The sequence below is a fragment of the Netta rufina genome, assembly GCF_964035555.1.
Source record: "Netta rufina genome assembly, chromosome: 2".
NCBI classification, from domain to species: domain Eukaryota; kingdom Metazoa; phylum Chordata; class Aves; order Anseriformes; family Anatidae; genus Netta; species Netta rufina.
This window is the reverse complement of record NC_140124.1, coordinates 38,223,846-38,248,990: the sequence shown is the minus strand read 5'-3', so window position 1 is coordinate 38,248,990 and position 25,145 is coordinate 38,223,846. Positions and strand designations below refer to the sequence as shown.

Genomic DNA, 25,145 nt, shown 5'->3' with positions numbered 1-25,145 from the left:
GCAGAAATAGCACAAACAAAAGGCACTTTCATGATTAGCATTTTCCATCCAGAGCCCATCCCATGGCCTGATGTTTCTTGGTCGATAACTTTGTTCTTCCCGTAGTACATCTGCTTTTTTTGCTCTCATTTATAATAAACCTTGGTTTGGTTTTATGCTCAATTAATGAGTTTTTTAAAAGGCTTTGGACAACAGGATCAAAATGCAATATGGTTCTCAAACTCTAAAAATATAATGGTTTCAACAATTGAAATAATTTGTGCTTTGACTTGTACTGCTCTATATTACAGATTATTTTTTTTCTTCTCCCCTTTTCACGCAGAGTATGATTTCTTCCATTGTGAACAGCACTTACTATGCAAATGTCTCAGCAGCAAAATGTCAGGAATTTGGAAGGTGGTATAAACATTTCAAGAAGGCAAAAGATATGATGGGTAAGCAAAAAAAAATTAAAAAAAAAAAATGCCATGATGGTAGATACATAACATACCATTATGTGTCAAGTTGAGGTCTGTCACAGTCATATAAGAAGCCAGGCCCCTTCATGATAAGTTTAGGATGCTTTTGATGAGTAGATGTAGAAAGTACATATATAGTGAAAGAATTCATTTAAATAAATATTTGCTATTGAAACAGCCAAACTGACTTGGTTTGCCAGAGATGTAAAGCTGTCATTCTGTAAATCTAGAGATCTTCTACAGCCCAGAATAATTGTTTAAAAAACTTGTTCCTGGAACTGTGATGGACTGGTTTCTTTAATGTATGTATTTTTTTCTTGCTCTGGCTAATGTATATTTAAAGAAAAAGGCTTCTATAACTATCACTGCATTTCAAGAAGAATGCTATAATTTCATGAATTCATATATTTCTTTAACTTTGGGACCCTGATTTTGGTTCATATTAGCAAGTAGTTGTTGTGACAATCATTTGCTTGTTGTAGTAATCATGAGTAAAGTAGTGGAGAGAAAAATATATCACTGGGACATATTAATTCTATAATACCTTTTATCTTTCTATGACGTCCCTTTTTAAAACTATTTATTAAAGCTATTAACATAATTTTGAACATTTTATGTCAGAAAATTTCTACATAGTTTTCAGCAGAATGAAGAAATGGTACCTCAGTTTGGACCAAATTTTGGCCTGACTTACCTGTTAGTATTTGGAGAAAAATCATTTATCTACCAAAACAGGTTCCTTGCCTTTTATAGCTTAAGGCTGTAATGAAGACAATGAATCACTTTTGTGATAATTGTTTGAATTACTGTTCCAAATGAACGGCCCACTTAGGTTGATCTCTACTTTCTGCTGGTGGAAATAGGCAGCTTCTCTCCTTCATCTACTTTGTACCTTGTGTGCAAAATTGAACTGCTCTAAGGGTTTATAGCCTTCCTAGGACCTGCATGACTGCACTTGGTTTGAGGCGGTCCATGTCAGCAGTGCCTGCATGGGGGCTGACCATCCCACAGCACCTCCTTCCAGCCCCATTGTAGCGGCATTCCTGCTGTGGGGCCCATGCATGGGGCAACCCCTGCAGAATTCTCCTTATGTGACCTTCCAAGATAGTTTCATCATCTGTTCATTTGGGGACACAGGAAACGTGTGCATATATTCATGCTTAGGACAACAGGGGAGGGCAGGCTGTGGGTGGGAGTCCAGGTGTTGATTTCTTCTTCCAGTTATTTTTGTGGAGAAAAGGGTGTTTTGTACTGAATACCTGTTAGTGAAGATCATAGCCACTATGAAAAGTACAGATATTGCCTTATCCTTGTTAACTATGATTTACTGTATAAGAAAAAATAGCTACAACACTTTCATGAAGATACTAGCTTTTTGGTTCTTAAATAAAGCATGTTTTCTTAAAGCTATTTCCAGACCAGCATTGCTAAACCTCTAAAACTGAGGTTGTTTAAAATGAAAAAGTGACGTATACTGGTAAAAGTGAGACTCCTTTACATTAAGCTAGAGTTATTCTGTATTGTCTTATCACACATGAGAGAGGAGCTGGAAGAACTCTGTAGTTTAAAAAACTGTGTTGTTAATTAAAAAGGAGGGTGTGTCAAGGCAGATGAGTTAATATAGGAAAAAAAAAATCAACCATGTTGCAAGTCACTGAAAAAAAAACATGCGTACATGGTTGCAAGATAAAGCAGCCCATCTGTGTAATTTACATAAATTATACTAGTTCCTAGCAGTCCCATACAATTGATGCTGCATCTAGAAATTAGCAAGCATGGGGAGGTCTACACCACACCCTGCTTGTTACAGATTTCCAGTGGCTAAGAACTGCAGATGTAGTGGCAGGGACCCCACAGGAGAAGCAAAACCAGTCACTGGGGCTTCTCTCTCCAATCTGGGTGAGTTTTCCAGTAACAACCCTCCTTACTCTTTGCACAGATACTCTCACCATTTTACTTGCCACTTCTGGAGCATACAGAGGGATTTCCCATTTTTGCCCCTCTTCTGGTTGTTTGCTGCCATGCCTGAAGCACCCTGCATCCCTCACTGTGGGGATGTCCTCTGTAGCCACATGCTCCTGGTTTGGTTGGCAATTGGTGCATTGCACTTTTGCAAAGCTCTCTAGCAGTGACTCCTTTGCCATATGTGGTTTCCAGCACATTGTTTTGGCTCTGATGTTCTGCTGGTTCCTCCAATGGCTTGGTGACAGTGATGGGCAATTTGTTGTGTTTTTTGTTGGTGGTGTTTGTTTTTGTTTGTTTAAATATCCACTACACCATTATTTGTAGCTATTTTGAAGGCAAATAACAGCAACAGTGATCTTATGCACTTACAGATCTAGGCTGGAGAATATTGTAAGCTCAACCATGAATGTTGAGCTAGTTTGTATTTATATATTTTTGTTAGCATGTCTTGCTAGGATCATGAAGTTTGTGATTTTCAGTCTTATGTTGGCTTTTTCAATGTTTCTTTTCCACCATAGTTGAGATGGATAGCCTTTCTGAACTATCCCAGCAAGGTGCCAACCATGTCAACTTCGGTCAGCAGCCGGTCCCAGGGAACACAGCCGAACAGCCTCCATCCCCTGTTCAGCTTTCTCATGGTAGTCAACCATCAGTTCGGACCCCGCTTCCAAACCTGCACCCTGGACTTGTATCTACTCCCATTAGCCCTCAGCTGGTAAATCAGCAGCTGGTAATGGCCCAGTTGCTGAACCAGCAGTATGCAGTGAACAGACTTCTAGCCCAGCAGTCCTTAAATCAACAGTACTTGAACCACCCTCCTCCTGTCAGTAGATCCATGAACAAGCCGTTGGAGCAGCAGGTCTCAACAAACACAGAGGTGTCTTCCGAAATCTACCAGTGGGTCCGTGATGAACTGAAACGAGCAGGAATCTCACAGGCAGTATTTGCACGCGTGGCTTTTAACCGAACTCAGGTCAGTGTTTTTTTCTTGCTCTTTTAAATCTAGCAGCCTCTTCTCTTTCTCTCTCTCTCTCTTTTTTTTTTTTTTCTCTCTCTCTCATTAATTAATTTACATATTCAGTAATTATCACCTTTTAAGTCTCTATCTTCAATTCTGTCTTGTCACTTAGCTCCTGTGAAGGAACCACACTTCCTTATAGGACCAGTGTCCATGTTGATACAGTACAGAAATCCACGGTGATAGGTTTGTGGAAATACATGTTGTTTTTAGAGATATCTTGGTTCCTCTCCATCTTCCCTGGAAAGGGAATGAATAGCTCTTTGTGATCATTCACAAAGTCACCCAACAGATTGCCGTTGTGTTGTAAAGGTATGCCAGTACTGATCACATGCATGCACTGAACTACCTATTTTCTTTTCCTTATTTGTGTTTATTATTTTCTAGTAAAAGTCTTAACGACATGACTCATTGGAACTTTCTGAAAAGACCTAATTTACAAAAAAAAAAAAAAAAAAAAAAAAAGCTTTATTTTTAGATCTTCTGCTCTTATGTGTTTTTGCAGTTTGTTGCAAAATCAGTAGTTTCTGAGATTGCTGATGTCCACGTCAGAGCATATACTTCGGCTCTTCAATGCAGAAAAAACTAGCCCTAGCAAAGCTGATAAGTAACACTAAAATGTGTTATTTTTTACACCTGTTTTAGAAGCTAACCCTGTTATAATTTATTCTGTTTAATGAATTTAACTTAATGCCATGTTGCATGGAATTTAATCAAGCAGAAGTTATGAAAGAAACGTCAGTATACCCAAAGCAAATAAGATCTCAAAATTTAAAAAGTCTGTTTTAACAGAAAATAAAATAGGATTTCCTTATAAGAAATATTTTTAAAGGATATAGGTAAATTTGTTTTGGATTTCACATTTTTAACTTAGGGAACAAGTATTTGCCCATTGTAGAATATAATAAAAATTATAATTCAAGATTCTCTTGTTGATGTTTCAGACTTAGAGAATAAAAAATATTTCATATGCACTTGTACCAGATTTGAATCAGCATGTTATTGGTAATCATTCAGAATTATTATTATTACCTTTATTTTTTACATCCTTCAGTTTTTACAACTGAAAGGAAGTACAGTTATGAGGTGAATTCTCTGTAGAGCTGTGTATGTGTCCTTGTGTCTTTCCTCTTAACAGCAGAGGAGACTTTGAAGATTTGGGTCTTTTATAACATGGGATACATGAACTCACACAGCTTACATAAATTTAGGCAGTGTCAGTTGTTATATTTATAAATAAGTGACATAGAGATTTGTTTAATACAATAAGTAGTATTTTGGGTATTGATACTTTAAAGTATCAAAATACTAATAGTAGTTTCAAGTTACCACAGTTTGCAGCTGCCAAATAATTCAGAAAATAAATCATTTATTATTTACTTATTTCTCAGACTTGTCTAAAAACAATTTTTTTTTCTCTCAGCTTCCTCCCCCTTCCAAAATCATTTGTTCAGTTTTCTCATGCAGTTTTGGTCTTTGGTCTATTGCTTGTTTTTGAACAGTATGTATCTGAAGTACAAGGACAATTCGTTCTGACTGGACATTGAATTTATATGACGTTCTGCATAAACATGCTCTCAAGATGGGATGAAAGCAACAGTAGAGCCAGATTTCTAGTGCAAATACTGATTCCTGATTACTAGACATTTTTGTTACTACCAAAGTTATTAAATATTTTTTTAAAGTACAGTTCTTCCACAGACACTGTAGTTAACCAGCTAGGAAGAATGTGCTATTCAAAGTGACCCAAAACTGGGAAGAAATCAAAAAACAAACGTTGAAAAAAATCCAGAAATGGATTGAAATATATGAAATATATGAAATATATGTATTTGTAATATATTTTGGCAATATTCAACCAAATCAACTTGAAAGAACACAGAGTTCTTTGTAGGATATCCCCATATCCTACAAATTGTGTTAGCTAATCAAATTAGTATTTGCATTTAGCTACATAACTATTTGCAGTATTTGTTACTTATTGTGGCCAACGTAGGGAATAGAAAGGAAAAATACTAGGAGCCTAGGCAACATTAGCCTCAGTATGGTGAAGAAATAAGTCAGTATACTTTTCATATACAAGTGAAGCCCCACTGAAATCCAGAGGAGTTTGCTTTTGGCACATTTCACCTTTGCAAAACTGAAAATTGCCATTGTACCCACAGGAACAGCTAACATCCAAGTATAAGTACGGGTATAGTCACCTGTGGTTTTTATATGAAAGCACGAAAATTTGTTTTGCTTGCTGTGCTTCAGAATTTATCACAGCTTATTCAAGGATATATCACATTTAACTAAAATTAAGGCAGCACTTTAATAACTGTTGCTGTTTAGAAGTTGTTTTCTAATATTGATGAAATATCTTCTGACTTTTTTTTTTTCTAAAGCAAGTGAAAATGCTTGTTTAAATTTATCTACTCTTTTCCAAGATAAAAAGCTAGCTCAGGCTTACCACTGACATTTTTGAAACTGCTATAAGCATATTTGTGCCATGTCCAGGGACTATATCATGCCATCAGTTGTTGAAGGCAGATCTCACCGAAATCAGTCAGTAGTTCTGCACTAAAAAAAAATAAAAAATAAATCTGATATTAAGATATGGTCTCAGATGAGGAGAGAGATTTGCTTTCACTGTAAAAGTTACGGAAGGAAGTGAATTGTAAACTCAGAGTAATTTAGCTTAGTGTTTTGGCAATAAAGATGAACTTCAGTTGAGTTGGCTGAATATGTTGGTACCTCATTTTATGCATTTCTGCTTTGTAGTATGAATACAGAATTTGTGGTTTTGTTTGGGGGGGGGGGGGGGGGGGGGGGAGGGTGCAGAGGGTAAATGCGGGGTGGTTCTACCAGCTTAGATAGTAGTTCATCATTTTGCCATCATTTTCAAGATGTTTTTAATTTTTATCTTGGGGCAAAAGTATTGCCTGGAAATATTTCTGCTTCCGCTTAGCCCAAAGGAAAAAAAAATGATAAAATTACTACTGAGAACTAAATCATTTGGTGTTTTTTGTTGTTGTTTTTTGTTTCTAAATTAATGTCTATTAATAGGACAGAAGAAACCTCAGCCACACCTAAGAAAATTGTAAGGGTGTTCAGTGTTTTTAATCTCTTCTTGGATAATTTCCACCCTACCCATACCTTCAAAATGGTAGTTTCAAAACCGTGCATTTTTCAGGAATGTGCCTTGCAAAGTTTAATCAAAGAGGAGGCCAGAAAGCTATAACTTGCGTGCACCATATGTGCACAATAGCACAATTGTTGTGGGCAGCAGAAGTAGCTTTGGAGGCTGGAACGCCTCTCCTTGCAAGAAATTTCACAGTAGGCCTGCTAGGAAGGCTTCAGTGCACAGTGAGGTCTGAAGTTTTATTTGTCCTTCAGCAGTTGCTATTCCAGCTCACTGGCTGCAAAGAAACAGGCTGAATCCTGTTAGTATCGCTTTGTAATGCACCCTGGAAAAGTTTGTTGAGTCAGGATCTGTGCAAGCAGGTCCAAGTTTCACCTCAATCTTGGCTACCAAATGTGTGTGCCAGTCTCTCAACTTGCTAGAGCAATTTTGGTAAATTGAGCTATACATTTCAAAAATTTCAGTAAATTAAATTTCAGTTGCCATTCAGCTGAATTAATAAATTTAATATCTTTTCCAGCTGCTGTCGGTATACTGGATGGTTCAGCTTTTTCCCAGGCACTTTGCTGGGCAGAAATGGTGTTTGCAGCAAAGCGCAGTGACCCTGCTCCAGCCTGTTCCACAGACTCCCCCAGCAGATAGGCTCAGTCTGCCCCTGCAGTGCTCCTGTTAAACCAGGAGGCTTTTCACGCTGCTTGGTTCTTCTTGAAAGAGCTGGAGAGGAGCATCAGAATTTGTTCCTCTGAACCACCTTCGGAGTCTTAGACAAATAAACAAACTCCTCGCCAATTTCTGCAGTGTTTGTAAATGCAAACATGAGTCAGGAAATTGAAAGCTTTGGTTCCCACCAGCGAGTCTGACATTTGACTTGAAGGCATAACTTAACCTGGTGCATGGCACAGTGACATCTACGTGCTGCGCAAGTGAGGAGGTGTTAGTCATGGTTGTGGTTGGAACTGTAACTCCGAATTGCCTGCCTTTGTTTGTGTACACTTTCAACCATAACATTTGCTGCTTGAGCTCAGGTTCTGCTGTACGGAGGTGACCTCTCATCTCCATCATCGTGAAAGGAGGGGGAGTGCTTTCTGCTGCTTTTGCCATGTCTGACTATTGTAATTCTTCTCTTCCCACAAGTGACAGTTTTACATCTCAAGGTTTTTGAGTACTTCTCAGTATTTCTGCCAGATACCTTTCTCTCCCCCTCCTTTCTCCTTCACCCCCATACTTGTTTAAAATATTAGCTGCCAGGATTTATCGCATTTTGTTAATGTATAATGCCTTCTCTCCTATGTGAAAACTTCTGTGTATTTAGGACTTTGCTCATACTAATTCTGGGCAACTGTTGTTTCAGAGGAGAACACTTGGATGCGATAAATGGTTCCACGTAATTTTAAAACAAAATCCAAGTTTACACCAACCACCTTCTCAGGCACTTTTTTTTTCTTCCACTTTGTCTTTGGCACACTTTATTTTCCAGTAAAATGAAAAATGAAGATGGATTATTCAAAATTGATAACAGTAATGGACCATCATGTAATGTTTTATTGAATTTGAGTTCTGTAAATTATGTGGTAGAGAGAAATTTGCCTGCTTAAGTATAACAGAAATTGCCACTGTATTCATATAATTCTTCGTACTGTAATTTAAGAAAAAGCACACTATCCATATCACTATTGAATAAAAGGTAAAAAGGTGCTATTACACTATCATGACGGCTCTCCTCTTGCTACTAAGCGACATAGATAAATGTGTCTGCTTATAACTTCCTTGGCGGGGATCCAGGCCTGTGGGTGGAGCTTGCAAATAATCCTCCACCTGGACATGGGGCTTAAGCACCCCACGATGGAGGCAGATAGCATTCGAGGACGTTCTGCATATTTTGGGGAGGTTTGGGTAAATTGCATTTTTCTTCTGGAAGCTTTGAAGTTCTGTGAGGCTGATAAAATCTATTTGAATCAATGATTACATTCAAAGAGGAGACAAACTGGGGGCCAGACAGGCAGCGTTTTTGTTCACTTTGGCAGACACTTTCGTTTATCTCCAGTTTTAAAGAATTCATAATTAGCTTTTGAAAGCACTGATAATATTTATTGAACATTTTTGTGCAATTAGTAATGAATTATACTTGTGATGATGTGTAAACTTTCTTTTTTCAATGGATCCTAGTAACATCTTAAGAAAATACATTTCCAGTGTGAAAGAATAAGAGGGAGGATGAGCAAAGGGGACTCTGTGCCTGACAGTTTCTATAATCTCTATACCAAATGGCATGGATCCTCTGTGTGACCTGAGGTATAATATCAGGAAACCACACCAAGACTTGCAGCTTTGCAAGCCAGTTCAGGCCTAGTATAATGAATGGTAAATTACTGTATGTAGGAGGCAAGACTTAAGAGCCAATGTATTCTTTCTAGGATTTTCCCATTTTACTTGTTGTCCAACAGTCTTTAGCTGAATTTTGTTGCTCAAAAAATTGAAGCAGTAGCAACAAATTACTATTTAAAGCCGGCAAACTGTATTGTAAGACTTGCCCTGTACCTGGTACTACACCTTTTTCAGCTGTTATTTGCATCCATATTCTGACCTTTTCATTCAAAGCAAGCACCTCCTCATGCCTTCTCCCCATACTCTCATCTTCCCTCTTCTCTCCACATCTGAGTCCTATGCTGTGCTCCCAGCTCATGCAAAGATTCACGCCAGTGATGGGGAAAAGACAGGGGAATTAATACCTAATGACACTTCCTGCATAAATTGTTATACTGACAGACACAGGGGAGGGTAAAAAAAAGTTTTATTTTTTTATTATTTTCTAGTATGGTCCAAAGTATTTTTCAAGGACGTTTTCTGTGGTTGACAGTGGGTTGCTGGGAAGGAGTCTTCCTTCCTGCCAGTAACCAGTCCACTTGTGTTTAGTTTTCCTTTCTTCTTTTTAATCCTGGAGCACTTGTTTTCAGCACAGGAGCAGTCAGAAATCACATGTTTACACCATAATGATACATCCTGTGCTCTGCAGGCAGCTGTGCCTTCTCTTCAGTGGCACAAAATCATTTTTAATGCTCTTTGGAGGATGGGGAGTATAACCCTACCATTAACAAGCAGTAACAGTGTGAGTACTTAAGTACAAAAGTACATTAACCTTGTAGACAAGAATTTAACTTCCATATTTGCTAATAAGTCTATTGTTGAGGCTATACAAAATTTAAAAATTTTGTCTCCACCCAAATTATACTTTTGTCTGTAACCCATTTATTTACCTTCTAAATAGTTTCTGCCTGGACACCAGAAAAGAGGAGGGATGAAGAACAGTGGTAAGAAAGTATCCACCAGATTATTATTATAATTTTTTAAAGTTTACCTCCAAATTATCTTTCAGACTCAGTGCTGGAAGGTTGGTTTGTGTTTTCCATCCCATTTCCCTCCTGTGTTTGCAGACCCATATGGAGTCATGAGGACCACGTGGTTCCAACATAGTGATTAGCACCTCTGTCCTCATTGCCCCTGGGAGGCAGAGGGGCAGTGGGGCAAACAGCTCAGAGCCACGCTGGTGGGTGCTGGCCTGCCTGAGCACAGCTGCCTGGGAGCAGTGGCTTTGCAGCAGTGTCTCCATAAGGGGCTTTTGCCTGATAAAAAAGGATTTGGGGGGATAGAAGACAACTGCCATAGGTGGTTTCATAGGTGTGAGCATCAGACTCATCATCAGGAGCTGATACTTTGGCCGTAGCTTTCTGTGTGAATGGCCATCTACAGTCAGTCATCTCTCTTAGCTTTTTTATTACTCCCTCCTTACACCTCCACCCTTCACACCTCGATTACCCCCAAATGACTTAAATGTCCTTTAGGAAAAGGAACATTGGGTTGTGTTCTTTAATGTCACATCCATGTTCCCTTGTTACACTGGCATTAGAAGTCTCTCCGGCCAAGCCTCTCCTTGTCCCTGCATGGCAACAACATGTATTTTCAAAAGAAGTTTGTTTGCTTTTGCAGAAATTACAGTTTTCTTACTGCAAGTTTTGTAACTTCAAGACAGCAGAGCATTTTGTATGCCTGACGTATTTAAAAGGAGAATTTGGCAGGGGGGAGACTTCAAGAACCTGTTGACGTTAAACTTCTAGTTGCACTCACAGGTTCATAAATATTTCATCTTTTAGAGTAATTAGGTGTCCCAGACCGCCAGACCTGCTCCATTGCTGAGAACCGAGATGAAGTGATTACGCAGGGAACCTGGCGTGGTCTGTATGAGCCGGCAGCATGCTATCGTCTGCAGCCTGCCATTCCCAGCTCACTGCTGCCTATGCCCTTTATTCTGGCTTTCTTTCACTCCCCAATGCTCACTTTTGTGTATCATTGTTGGGCTCTGAAAGTTGTCAAAAGACAGCAACAGTAAATGGACTTAGGAAGTGGGACCTGCACAGCAGGTACTCAAATAAACAGCCCAGGCAATGGACAGGGTGAGGATTAGGATGGTCTGGTGAGGGGATGAGGGTGGTGGGAGGAGGAGAGGGGCACACTTCTAGCCTTTCAGTGGCCAACAGTCAGTTTTTACACCTGTTGTTAAACTCTGATATAAAACTCTCTTACCTAAGTATTGACTTAGACTAAAAATATGGACCTGAGTCAGTTAAGCCTACAGGACCATTACGAGTTTATCTTCTCAGATTAGCTGTGGAATATCACTTCCTTTCAAAGAGCTGTTTAAAGTGCTAGAAATGTGGAAAGCCAATTTCTTTAGGTTTGGTATGTGCTTTGCCTGGAAAGCCTGAGAACAGCACAGCATCATGCCTCTGGACTATGTGTGTTTTACTTACTCTTAACTTCTTGTGATTGTCTGGCGACTGTGAAAGATTTCATGGCAAGTTAAGCCAGTAAAAGGAAGGAGACCTATTAGGCAGATTCAGTTTGTGTTGTATGTAAAACAGATGCTTAATAAAATTAAGAGCACAATTGAGGCTCTCTTCTCTGCTACCTAAATTGCCATTAATATATTCCTGTGTGGAGTGGATAGTACATTTGGCTGCTCTCGTTCCAAGCCCAGTGGAAGGAGGACTGATGAGCAACGGCTGTGCAAAGGATGTTTTCACCAGGCTAACTGTCCAGCATTTTTTCTCCTCCCCCTCCTTACAGGGCTTGCTCTCAGAAATCCTCCGAAAGGAAGAGGATCCCAAGACTGCCTCGCAGTCCTTGCTGGTAAACCTTCGGGCTATGCAGAACTTCTTGCAGCTGCCAGAAGCCGAACGAGATCGAATTTACCAGGACGAAAGAGAAAGGAGCTTGAACGCAGCCTCTGCCATGGGCCCTGCACCTCTCATAAGCACACCGCCTAGCCGGCCTCCACAAGTAAACTGCTCTCTCTGTCTTTTGGATTTGCTTGTTGTGCTTTCTCCATATCCTGCCGGGTGATGCCTTTCTTCAGAACAAGACAGCTTTTGCTGTTGAATTCTTTAAACGCTCGCAGAATCATTATTTTGCAGTGCATGTCACAAATTAAATTTAAGGAATGTAATGGATGATAGTAGCAGTTCATTACTAGCTATTTTCTAGTTTTAAGATAAACTCTATCCATTATGGCCCCCACAGAGTTTTTTGCTGTTTCTTTTGAGACAAGAGCTTTATTTGGTCCAGGAACATGCTGGTTTTCTGTTGTTGTCTTTATTTTTTCCTGTAATTCTCAGGTATTGTTTTAATGATAGAGTTTTAAATAGGGATTTTGAAGGATTTGGACCACTAAACTGAGTGGGAATGAAAAGCAGAAGTATGAGCACATCATATTGCCTTAAAAAATATCTTCCAGAAAACAAACAGGTAAAGCTAAAGGTCTTGGGGAGAGAAGACTCCCTCCTAAAATGCTGGGGGCACCTTCACCAGTTTGGGCTGGGTAAAAAAACAGCCTTGATCTAGTCACTGCTCTGAAAGACTGGGATATATTCTTTAAAACTTTAGTTCATGTTCAAATGAAACTCCTATTGATTTCCATCAAATCTGGTGGGACTATTTCTTTAATTCTCCCCAAATGAAAAAGTCTGATAAACAGGTATCCAGAAATTCAGTGGTGCAGTTCTTGTGTCCGTAAATGAAATTCTTGATGCTGGTTTTAGGGTGCATGTGAAATAAAAGAGTGAACTGTAGGAATGCATATGATTTCCGTAAAGAAGAAATGCAGCTGGGAAAGAAACACTCCAAAAAATTCCGTACCTTTTCTGAAATCCTCTGCATTGCTGTGGCTCAGGGCTGTACTTTTACAAGGAAAAAACAAACTGATCTACAGATAGGTGGAAGTCATGCTGTCGTAGATTCACTATGCAAAGCAAGGCTTTGGGACTCTGAAAATTTTGTGACAGTTGAATGTATAAACTCAAGGCAGTTTTTTTTAACTAAACAGGCTCAAGCAAGTGCCTAGGACTATATTCTGCACCTTTTCTGAATGCTACAAATTTCTGCAGATTATTTTTCAAATATTCCTGAAGCTAATGGATGCTAAGGACCACACAAGAGTAATGAATAATGAGAACATAGCAAAAGGGAGGACAGAAGATCTCTTCTGACCTGCTACAAGTACTTTTCACATGAAGGGGAGGAAAAAAAAAAAAAAAAAAAAAAAAAAAACCTCCAGAAAGAACAGACTGTACTAATGGTCTAATTTTGCTATCATTGACTGAGTTTTGTCTGTGAAATCCACTATAGATACTCTCCAAGATAAAGGAAGAGAGTCTATTTACATAGTAATGCTTTAGTGGGAAATAGTTAAGTATAGATAACTGTGTTAAGACAACATTTAAGTTTGGTTTAATATCTGAACCTGCTCCCACAGCCCAGGTAATTCAGAGCAAAGGCTAACCCTCCTTCTTAACTTATCTCTTTCTGCCAAGGTAATGTCTCACTCTGTCTCAAGTGGTCTTGGGCAATTTCACAGCTAAAGAACAAAGTTAATTACAGGACCTTCCAGAAGGATGTCGAGTCAGAGGTAGTCCTTGTATTGGTTTTAATTCACACTTTAAACTGAATAAATTTTCAGCCAGAAAGGCAGGCTTAGGGTTGGTTATAATTTTACTGGCAAAGCATACTGTAAGTCCACTTTTTTTTTTTTTCAGTGGTGTTGGGAAGATGTATGTTGCTATTGTGTATTTGTTTACATTTACATTTTTTTTCCTGAGACTCCAGAGTATTGTTAACCTAATCACGACAGTTAAAAGTAGAAACAGCATATGGTTTTGTTTGGATCCTTTTTAAAAGGAAAACAGGTTAACAAGGAATCCTTATAGACTAATACTTGAGTTCTGTAGAACAAAACAAGTATTTTTCTAGTTATTGTTTGTCATTCAACAAAACATATAAGCACTTTATCTATTGGATAGATCGGGGATATAAATACCTCCAAGTCAGGATGCTGCAGAACTGTTTTAATTTGTTGCCAGAATTATCTGCCTATAAACACATGTAGCACTAGCCAGCTGCTAGTAGGTTCTGTAGGTTCTAAGATAGAAAATTGAAATGTCCATGGTAGTAACATAAGTACAACACTTAATGCTAGAAATAATAATGAAATTATTCTATTAATTGCACTAGCAAATATAATTTTACAAATTGTACCAGAAACAAACAATTCTGCAAAATTATTAATGCAAGCTACTGCTCTGATTGCTGTCCCTCCACGCCCCAAGAAAAATGCCCACAGTTTATTGAATATTTGACACTAAAGAACTAAAACTACTAACAACATTATTACTAAAATTATTATAAACAGTTATTTAACATTCACTGTGTAGGAATAGAGCATAATATTTTTCTGGTTTAGCTGTGAACTTTTTGCATAACTACTGAAGGACAAAACAGACCATTTATCCTGACAACAGAATTTAGGCAAGAGCCAACATATTTAATGTTAAATCTTTAGACCAGTGTAACATTTGAAACAATTAAACTATGAAACCATGAAAAATGGGAGCTAATATGCCACACATGAAGGTTTATTTTGCAATTGCAAGTTATCAGTTTCGGAAGGATGTGAAAATAAACATCCTGAAAAGGATCTATTTTGCATTTTTGTGTTGCCAACTGGTGGCCAGACAGTAGAGCAGACTTAACCGTTTAGCAGCTGGGCTTGTTCAGTGTGAATTTTGCATACTATTACATGCAAAAACAGAAAGCGTGACCTTGGAGGTCTGATAGGATAGTAGGAACTCACCAAGCACAAACCCCAGTGCCTGAGTTAGAAGAAACTGCATTGAATTTATCTCATTTTTACAGCATTCTTACTAGTTGCTACTTGAGCTAATGTATCTGGATTGTTTCCAATTCTTTTTTGAAATCCTTTAAGAAGCTCTTTGTCCCCTTTACTTTTCCCTTTCTCTCTGACTTAAAAGAAAAAAAAGCAAAATTTTAATTTTTTTTTTTTTTTTAGTTGAAATCATTAGCCTCTAATGCCTGAGCTTTCAGGAACATGTTTAGCCCTCTAAGCTGGTCAAGTTGTAAAAGTCTGCTGCCATCTTTCACACTGGTGGGCTAACCACAAACAGACAGGGTACACAAGAATTTTCCCTTGGATGTTGTTCACCTAGTCACCTTCTGGGGCAGAAGCCTGTCTGTCAGGCTCTTTCCTGGGGCAGTGGAATGTATAAATATTAACATCTCCATCAGGTAGATACTGCATGGAGAGCTAGTTCAACATTTCCAACCTAGAAGTGATTAATAAAACTTTTTTTTTCTTTTTTTTCTTTTACTCGTTTCTTTCTCCCTCCCCAAGACATTCAGCTTGCAGATCACCCCACGGTGGTTCCTTTTCAGTGTCAAGCTCAGAGAATGGGTCAATGTCTACACACATTGCTTAGGAGTGGGAGGATGTGGGGATACATCATACTTCATAGCATACTTCAGGGGATGCTGAGTGTCAAATTGGGTTCAGGGTAGTTGGAGTTCCCCACAGAGTTGCTAGGGATGGCCTTTCCCTCTCATCATGGTAGTTCAGGGGCCATGGAGAATGAGTGCCGCCTTCTCCTCAGTACAACTTGTAAAGGATGGAGACTGGTGACCAACTTACAGATTTTCTTTTGCAATATATTCTAGTTAAAGCTTGTTAGCCATCCTGCAGTTATGAACAGTTCTGTCTCGGAACAGGTAATCTCAATTTCTGAAGAGCTGAGGAAGAAATCCTCTCCCCACCCATATTCACCACCAAAAAAAAAAAAAGTGCTAACTGTACGGGCCCATCATCAGCCTGTGTAAAGACAGAGTACATGTAAAGTCAAGAGTAGAATATAATTTTAGCAAATGATTTTTTTAAGAAATATCCACAAATTTTACATGACTTATGGTTCTAGGTATTCAATGTAGAAAAAACTTTCATTTTTATAAATATTATCCTGGCCTCCCTGTGACTACAAATAGAGTTCCTTCATGATAAGCAATTTCAGCTTGGATCCCAGAGATAGGATGTCACTTTTGAAAGACTGATCTTGAGCAGGACATGGCTTTGCTGGTGTTTGAGGACCAGTGAACTTCCACTTCAAGGAACTTCACATAATGACAGCTCCCTCAAAACTTCACAGTGGAGACCTGGACTTCAAACGCACAAACATCACAACCAGCAAAAAAAAAATTATTTTGCTACAAAAATTCAAAATTTAGGTTGGTAGCCCTTGTGCCAAGTTGCAATTTAATGAAATTCAAAGTGAACCAAATAATAAATGCAGTCTTCTCCTTCCCCCGTGAAAACTACCATGGAGGAGAGTTAATGGAAACACTGACACTTAACTATAACTGCACTTCCAGGCGCCAGTGTAATAATGGAGTAGTAAACCTTGTCCTGATAAAAGCTGTTCTGAAAGCAACAGCATTTATTGTACCTCCTCTGCTATTTGCAGAGTAGAACTGAAAAGTAGTTTGTTTTGCCTGGAATGAACTACTTTATGAATTTTAATGTACGATGTAATATTAAAAGCTAAACCAGGATTAAAGAAGATTTTTGTTCCCAAGCTAAAACAGTACTTATGAGAATGTGTTATAAAAGATTTTTTTGTTTTAGTTTTGGTGAGGAAGAAATGAACGTCCATATTTATGGAGACCTCTTCAGATTAGTTATTTCTTCTACAATAGTCTCTACTTTGTTTGGGAAAAAAAAAAAATGAATCCAGAATTTCTTGCTACTGTAATTGGCCTTATCTGATGATAAGATATGTACCTAGGCAGGCCAGGAGGGGATAGATGTGCTATTTTTTGTCCAAGTGTTTTTAAACAACTAAATTGATTGGTGATAGGAAGATGGCCAAATGAGTTTCTGATTCTCAGTGTGCTACATTTATAAAATAATGCTCCCTTGTTCTGTAAGTAGTTGCAAAACTTGGGTACTGTCAAAAAAAAAAAAAAAAAAAAAAAAGCTTATCTATGATTTCGTTTCTAAACAGAAAATGTGGCTATATGTGTGGGTGGGGTGAGAGGTTGTGTTTAAGTGTGGATGAGATGGGACATTATGTTTTGTTTTGTTTTTCTGTCCAAAATGAATACTGTTTTCACCTCCTCTCTCAAGTCCTGAAGTTGCACTGTTGAGGGCTTTTTTTGTTGTTGTTTGTTGTTTTTTTCTTTTTTTTTTTTTTTCTTGTTTTGAGGAGGAGGGTGTTTTTCAACTCAGCTTCAAACAGCCTCTAGCTTGAACTCAATTCTAAATTCAACACAGCAGGCTAGATGCTTGCTATGTATAAATTATGAAACAGTTTTATGTATGGATATTCTCCAAGAGGTTAATTAGTATTATTGCATGGAATTCATCAGACCAGAGCAGACCAATGGTCCATCTAGTCCAGCCATAGTCTATACCTGATCTTTAAAGAGAAATTGTTAAGAAGCGGGGGAAGAATTTTTATACTTGGCCAGTGATGTAAATTGGAGAGGGCTAGGATATGGCTGTGAAGTACAACTCTCGATAATCCCCAAGCCCACTATTTTATAACTTTAAGACTTTCATTCTCCTGAAGATCTGTGGGCTAATAGGGCATCTTGATGAAGGTATTAGCGTTTTCTATTGTTCATTTCCTAATTCAAGATCAGCAGAAGGCAACAGGGCAGTATGAGGTTGTTTGTTTGTTTGTTTTTTAACTTCAGAAACATTAGATGCCATTGAGTTTATTGTCTTCTATAAAGATAGATGTGATTTAACAACTAGAACGAGAATTTTCAGTAATTTCTAAGTTAAATGCATATCCATACTAAATTGAACGTGGAAAAATATAGACCAAGACACGCAATTTAAATTGTCTCCAATATGGTGTGTGAATTCTGTTCTTTGATGATCTGGCTGTTCACCCCACAGCTCAGTTCAGTAGTCTATGAAGTACTGCTATGACATGAAGCTGTCTTTTGAAGCTGAGTAGCAATCAGAAAGTCAGTATGCTTGCAGAAAAGAGACATTCTGATCAGGAACACAAGAGCAAAGCATTTCCTTTCCAAAAGATGCCACGTCTCTTCTTCCCGAGAGAACCCTCCAAGATTAGATACAGGTTAGAAGTATTTCTTTTGGAAGGAGTGAAATAACTTTGCCAAAATTTAAATCTCTGGTCCAAGATGATGTGTTGACAAAGCCATCACATTTTAGTTTTCTAAGTTAGCTTAGCCTGATTTTTATATGTGCACAGTGAGGGCTCTCTCCAATAGTAAATTTAATGTCCCCATTGTTCATCAGTTATCTTATAGTGAGTCCTTTCCATTTAAAGGTTATAAAATTTCCACTGATTTTGTATTTTTCAAATTATATCACTGCATGGTGTTCAGGAGATGCACCTGCTCTTGTGGCCTCATGCTAGTCTGCTCAGTGTGAGGCATGTGTTTTCCCACCCTGCAATGTGAATAAGAGGAGGTTCGTGGTGCTGCTTCTCATGCTGTTCACTGCCTGGTGCCAGGAACGTTTCTGAGCAGCCCTTGGCCCAGGCTTGACCATCCTTTACTGTAGTATCACCCATTAAATGTCACACTGCAGAAAAGGAAACACCTCACTGTCCTGGTCACTGCTGCAAGGTACTGGTTATTTTCAGATGGAAAAAAAAGTCATGTACAGTCAGACTGTATGAACGAGTTCTGGGATTTTTTTTTCCATTTCCCTTTTGATTTAGGATTCCTGTTCTCAGACACTAGAAAGACTAATGCCTGCCAGTAGGAGGCAGGTGGAAGCATGTGCCTTGTCCATGCTGAGGTTTTGCCATTTGCTGCAAATGATGAGGTGTTAGTACAGCGCTGGAAATGCCTGATAGACAAATAAGGCTCAGCAGAAGTGGCATGCACTCCCAGTTTCTGGGCTAGATTATTTTATTTTAAAAGTACCACAGAGGATAGTTAGGCTAAATTGAGCATGACATTTCTAGGAAAAAAATGGACCAATGATTTGCCTAAGTATGTCCCTCACCCAAACCCTTTCCTTCTCATATTGGTAGACCTGTGACATGAAAGCTCATATAAAAGTGAGATTAGGAGATGAATTGTCATGCTCTAATGATTTCCCTTTGAACTCTAAGGGACTTAAGAGCACAGGAAGATGCTGACTTGCTCTGGATTAAACTGATAGTGAAACTGGTTTTAGACACATCCTGGAGAGTAGGCTGAATCACCTTCTGGAATTGCCTGTCTCTGGCCATTAACTTAGAGGTAGCCTGAATGACTAACTTAGGCAAGACAGCTAACTTCAGAATGGCTAAACTAATTCAGCTCCCTACAACTTCAGTATGAACCAATTTGAACTGAAATCTAAAGGTTTGATTTTGTTTCATCACCTTGAGGGTTCTTGGCAGAAATACAGTCTTTCCTCTGAAAGTCCTTAAATCTCAGGCAAGCACTGCAAGAGGAGATCCTAAAGGAAGATGCTGTCCTTAACTGTTGACAGTATTGTAGGGATATTCTGAGGTGTTTCTCAGTGTACTTGCTAATTTTTTGTACCTTTCAACTGATACCGCACAAACTGCAGACGCAGCTAACACAGAAGAGGCAATATTGTAGTCATTCTGCCTTATTTTCATGTTATTTTCTTTAAACTGGATTGCAAGAAGAATACATACTTGAAAATGCATATTTGATGTATGTAAGTGAAATACAACCAGCATTAATAGTTTTAAGATAAGCCTGTCTTGATTTCATGAGTGAGATTAAAATATGCATTAATCTAAATTGTTGCTTTCTTAAAAACAGCTTAAGAATTAAACTGATCAGACAATACGTTAAAAAGTTAAATCTAAAGCAACAATTTTTCTACATCACAATTCTTTTGAGTGTACTGGACGTAAGGCATTTTTCTGTTGTTCTTTATATTATTGGAAATACTTTTATGCTACAGTTAAATTTTTTACTTAAATTGTCCAAGGCAAAGAAATCTTGTAAGGATTCACAAGTCTCTACAAGACTGTTTGACAGATTTCCACCTAATTTGTTTTATGACATGGAAATTCACAGTGGTCAGCTAAGAGTAACTCATATTTCAGATGCATTCACCTGTTACAATATGCTGAATTATCTTGTTTCCCAGTTGCCTGAACTATGGATAACTTAAGTTACCAAAAAGCTGAAAGAATATAAGAGCAGTACTGAATAAAAGGAATAAAATGGAAAGGGGAGAGAATGAGAGGAAAATAACTTTTTCATAATGAAAAATGTCTCATAACATATTTTCTAGGTCAAAACTGCTACTATCGCTACAGAGAGGAATGGAAAAACAGAAAATAATTCCATGAACATTAATGCTTCCATTTATGATGAGATTCAGCAGGAAATGAAGAGAGCTAAGGTGTCTCAAGCACTGTTTGCAAAGGTGGCAGCAACCAAAAGCCAGGTAAAGTTCCTGGGTCGTAATGGCCTCTCTTTTTTCCCCATCTGGTTTTGACCTGCTTCTGTGTAAGTTATAGTGGCTGGACGTGGGTTAGCATGATGGCACAGTGCCACAATTTGGAGTTCATTTTTGAGTTCAAAGGTAACGTCTGGGTACTGTTTATTCACTGTCCTATGCAGCTCAGCAAGTGCTGGTTTCATAAATACATAGTTGGCATGGATGAGGCAAAAACGGTGTACAAGCTATCTATAGTGGTGCTGAAGGTAGGCTTTGGTGTTTTAATTGCATGGGCTGTAACAAGGAACACCGGGGTTCTGATTTTTGCTAAAATGATGAGTCAGAAATGGGGTTCGGTGAGGCTGTGCATTGAAAGTGGGGCAGAATTGTCCATGTCCAGGGAAAAAAAAAAAAAAAAGCACATGGTCATACAAGGTACATCTGAAAAAGCATGTCTTTGTGGCTGCTTGGTTACTTGTGCAGGGGCTTACAGTCATATTGCATATTCAGTTTTAAGCTTCTGTTATGTGGTTTTCTATGCTATTTTCTTCAACTGAAGAATTTCTGTCAAGTTTAGTGGCAAGAGAGGGAAATCAGTGAGCACTTGTTGGTTGTGATTACCATAAGTGACATGTCTTCTGAGAAAGATCACTGGAGTATGCAAAAGCATTGATGTAAGTGAGAATGTACTCAAAAAGCAACTCAAGGAAAAACATATAGAAAAATGGAAATGAATAGAACCACAGTTATACCAACACTTGAAGGAAATGTCAAAGGCACCACTCCTTGCAACATTAAATCTTCACATCAGATTAAATGTTAAGTCCAGTTAGTCACTTTTCCTTTACTTTTCTAAAACTCACTCTTAGAAAAACACATCCTCTTCCAGAGAGAGCTGCAAGCTATCAAGTTAGACCAGTGTTTCTTGGACCTTCAGCATTTTGGTGTTGATTTTCTTTTTAAATTTATTTGACTTTTGACTTCTATGGTGTTTCCATTTTGGAGTTTACTGCATTTTGTTGTACAGAAAGGATGTTGTCTCTTAAGTTATATGCTGTAAGGAGTATTTAAAGGGATATTTTGGAAATGTTATATCAAAATGATTAAACTCAAGCTGTGGACTGTAAAAATTATAGCTTTATAGGCCACATGCCTGCCTACCCTTCAATCACTGTCAAAGTGATAATTTCTACAATAATATGTTTCTTTTATTGTGGGATTCTAAACGCCAAGTGCTGTTTAAACATTAAACTGAATTGTTTATGTTAGTGCTGTACTCAGTGTGTCATACATCAGGCCACTATAATCTCCCATGGAATGTAAAAATTCTGTCATGAATCATGGCTTGTATATCAGAAATTACTGTAATTTTGATTGGAAATTACAGGGCTCTTGAAATGTTTCTAATTATGATAGAATGTTACAGCAGCTCCCAACCTGTGTGCTCCTCAGATGTCTTTATTTACATGTCAAGACCAGGGGCTAGAGAGCTGTCCGTTTTCTACACCTTCCCCATCCCTTTGCAGTTCTCCACAAAAGTAAGGTATGAATCTGATCTACTGGTCCATGTCATTTCGATCTGAGTTTATGTCATAGAGTATTTATTTAAGGGTGTAATCTTAAAATTTCTAGGCAGGACAGCTCTTCCAATTGTGATTTTAAAAGAGAAAGGTAATCCCTTTTCAAATCAGCACAGGAAAGACAAAGGCTTCCAAAGGATGAAGGGCATTCTTTTTAGAGTATTAGTATAAAATTTCAATTCTTGTGCAGATTGTGCACAAGGCTGTACAAGACAAACAAGAGAAAATGCTTAGTTCTTTTCCCTTTCATTCTGGAAATTGTCTTTATTTTCAGAGGCTGTGTTTTCTCCTGGATTTAAGCAAGCTAATGTTACTTTTTTTTTTAATTTATTAAGGAAATTCTCAAGACTGTACTTAGCCAAAGTGCCATTTGTAGTAGAAACCTGCCTCACAGAAGTAACTTCATAGGTAACTGGACGCATTTTGTTTCCTCTAACTAGTTCAGTACAAGTCAGCCAATCAATATATTTTTTTTAAATATGTAACAAAGCCATGTATAGTAAAGGAGATATCTGTCATGTAAAAAAATCTTCATTGGAGCTTGTCAGTAGTACAGAGAAATATTTCTTGGGGCAAAGAAGTTTGTCTTGCATGAACCAGAGACTTGTTCAAACATATTCTTTAAGAGGCTCTTACATAGCTCATTCTTCTTTTTTTTTTTATTATTTTATTTTATTTTTTTTTCTTTTGGGGATATTGGTTTCTCACTCAGGACTGGAAAACCTGGGATAATCAATTCCAGTTAAAATGAAAAGTCTGGAGAACACATAGTAGAAAATGATGTGCTGGTTAAAAATGTTTTTTTTGTGTGTTTTTTCTTTTTTTTTTTTAAACCTCACCAAAATTGTATATTCTTCTCCCATTTAAAAACTTGATTAACTGCTGGATGTAAAGTCTGCAGTTTTGGTATAAAACAGTGTGTGACCTAAAGCAGTGACCCAGCGGACAAAAATAGTTGTTTGCTGGAGGGCTTTTTTCTTTCACAAACCAGAAACTGGTTTGTGTCAACATTAGATTGGGCCTCTAACTAAGCAACCAGCATCTGCAAGGTGGCTGGGCTTGCCCGAGTCAGGAGACTGCAGATAATGTTCTGCTGACTAGAGCATTTTGAACAGAAGAGCTGTTAAATGATGCGCTACAGAAGTTTCTATTTAGGTAGCGCTGAGGTAAAAATCGAGAGCATCCTCCCTTGTGCTGTGTTAGCGCCTTCAGCAGCAGTTACCTGCTTCACTGAGGACCATACGTGAGGACCTGATGCTCGACGGACCCAGTGGGCGCAGGGGCTGGGTGCAGCAGATGTCGTAGCACAGGGCAAGGGAAAGATGACGGCAGCAGGAAGAGATTGCAGTGATACCAGTGAGATTGTGCTCTGCCCTAAGTGAGTGGTGATTTGCATACTTGCAGTTTCACGGTGCACTTTGCTGGCGACTCACTCAAAAACTGCTGGTTGACTTTCCTGACTTTCCTGAAGAAATAGATTGGAATGAGTTTGGGGTTGTAGCTAGGAGATTCCTCCCAGTGTTGGATTATTTTCCCATGCAGGAATGTACACAATAAGTGTATTTCAGAAAATCCTATGTATTTAAGGATCAATATATTATCTGCAAAATAAATTCAAATTATGTTAAATTCAAAATATGTACTTTAAAAGTTATGATGATCATACTAAAGAATTCAGGAAAATGCCATAATTAAAAATGCTTGAATACATAATATATTTGGGGGAATTTAGAATTGTAATCAGCAAAACACCTACTATCAGTATTTAAAGTCTTACATCTTTATTGCATTTGGCCTGCATAATAGGCCTGCAATTTTTTTGTTAGGTTGCGTTGAAAAGAGAGCTTTAGAAAAACACATAAAAATAAAAGACAGAAATATTTACCAAGTGCTTTGTCTCTGCTCCCTGGGTTTTTTTTGTGAAAGAAAGGCAGAACTAACAGCATTATTTGCTAAAATTTAATCAGCACACCTGAATAAGTCGAAATGAAAAGAATCCACACACATAACATTTTGTGTGGTATGCATTACTTTTACAATTTAATCATATTTGGGTTTTATTAAATTTATTACCTAACAGTCTGATTCAAATAATTCTGAGAGCACATTCTTAATTTCGTTACTTCAAAAAAAAAAAAAAAAGTTGATTTGTGTAATGATCATTAAGGCATCATGGTTCAGTAACTGTGCATTGGTTACAATGTTTTCATGTGGGAGCTAGGGATGAAGGTTTTTTTGATGGTGACAGATGCTGAAATCTAATTTTATTCCATAAAAACAAACAAGGAAACAAACAAACAAACAAACAAAAACCTAAAAGCCCCGAGAGATAAGGGACGTAGAGACTTGTAGTGCTCCTACATTTTTCTGTATTTTGGGAAGTTATGTCTATGTCTTATCCTTGAAAGCTATGGCCTGTGCATGCTGGTATGAAATGAGGAAGAAAGCAAAACTTTGATGAAAATCAGTTTATGTTGCAAAAGCTGTCTTAAATTTAAGAAATTACAATTTGCAAAACCTGAATTGATACCAACTTCCATATCTCTGAGAGTCCTATGCACTATAATATAAAGCTGTTTGCCTGGTTTATTATACCTAAGTAATTTTAGGTTATAGTACGGTAACTAGGTAAAATAGATACCCCTCTGCAGCTTCAGTGCATTTTGAATTACTGTGCGTGTGCAGATAGGTATCAGATGCCCTTCCTTCTCCCTGAATAAAAATGTCTGTATGTTGAAGCCTGTGGTTGCTGAGGCACTTGGCTCTTCCAGGATCACACTCTGATTATAATGTTGGAATAAAACAAATAAGAATTTAGCCAAACCTACAGAAACATCATGTAATTAAAGAGGGTTTTGACCCGTTACTTCTGAGCTGTTGCAAAGTGTTGCCTAATTTCCTGTCCCTCTGTCCCCGTCTTTCAATTCGGTTAGGCAGTTATCCTCTTTGAAATGAATAGTTCTGCATGCAAACCATGGAGGTGCCATCAGTGGTTTAGACCACGCTACAGACTCCACCCTAAGCCATCGCACAAGTATTTCGTGCAGTGGTATTTTATCAGAAGTGTTCAACTTAGCCTTAGTATGCACCTGGAGTTCCCTCCTCTGGAGCTCTGCATGGGAAGGTGCATGGGGTAGGACTGAAACAGCATCTCCCACTTGCGAGTAGATTGGAAGGAGTTAAATGGGAAGGGAATGCTAAACATTGGCAC

The 25,145-nt window shown here is 38.2% G+C and overlaps 1 protein-coding gene across 3 annotated transcripts in view; it reads left to right on the top strand.

Moving 5' to 3' along the window:
- The window catches only part of SATB1 (SATB homeobox 1), a 73,994-nt gene that overhangs the window by 27,247 nt on the left and 21,602 nt on the right, over positions 1–25,145 (top strand). For all 3 annotated transcript variants that reach the window (XM_084282787.1, XM_084282786.1, XM_084282788.1), the window contains exons 6-9: positions 323–434; positions 2,942–3,396; positions 11,687–11,899; positions 20,205–20,360. In XM_084282787.1, coding sequence (XP_084138913.1) covers positions 323–434; positions 2,942–3,396; positions 11,687–11,899; positions 20,205–20,360 — 936 coding nt within the window. The remainder of the gene's footprint in view (positions 1–322; positions 435–2,941; positions 3,397–11,686; positions 11,900–20,204; positions 20,361–25,145) is intronic.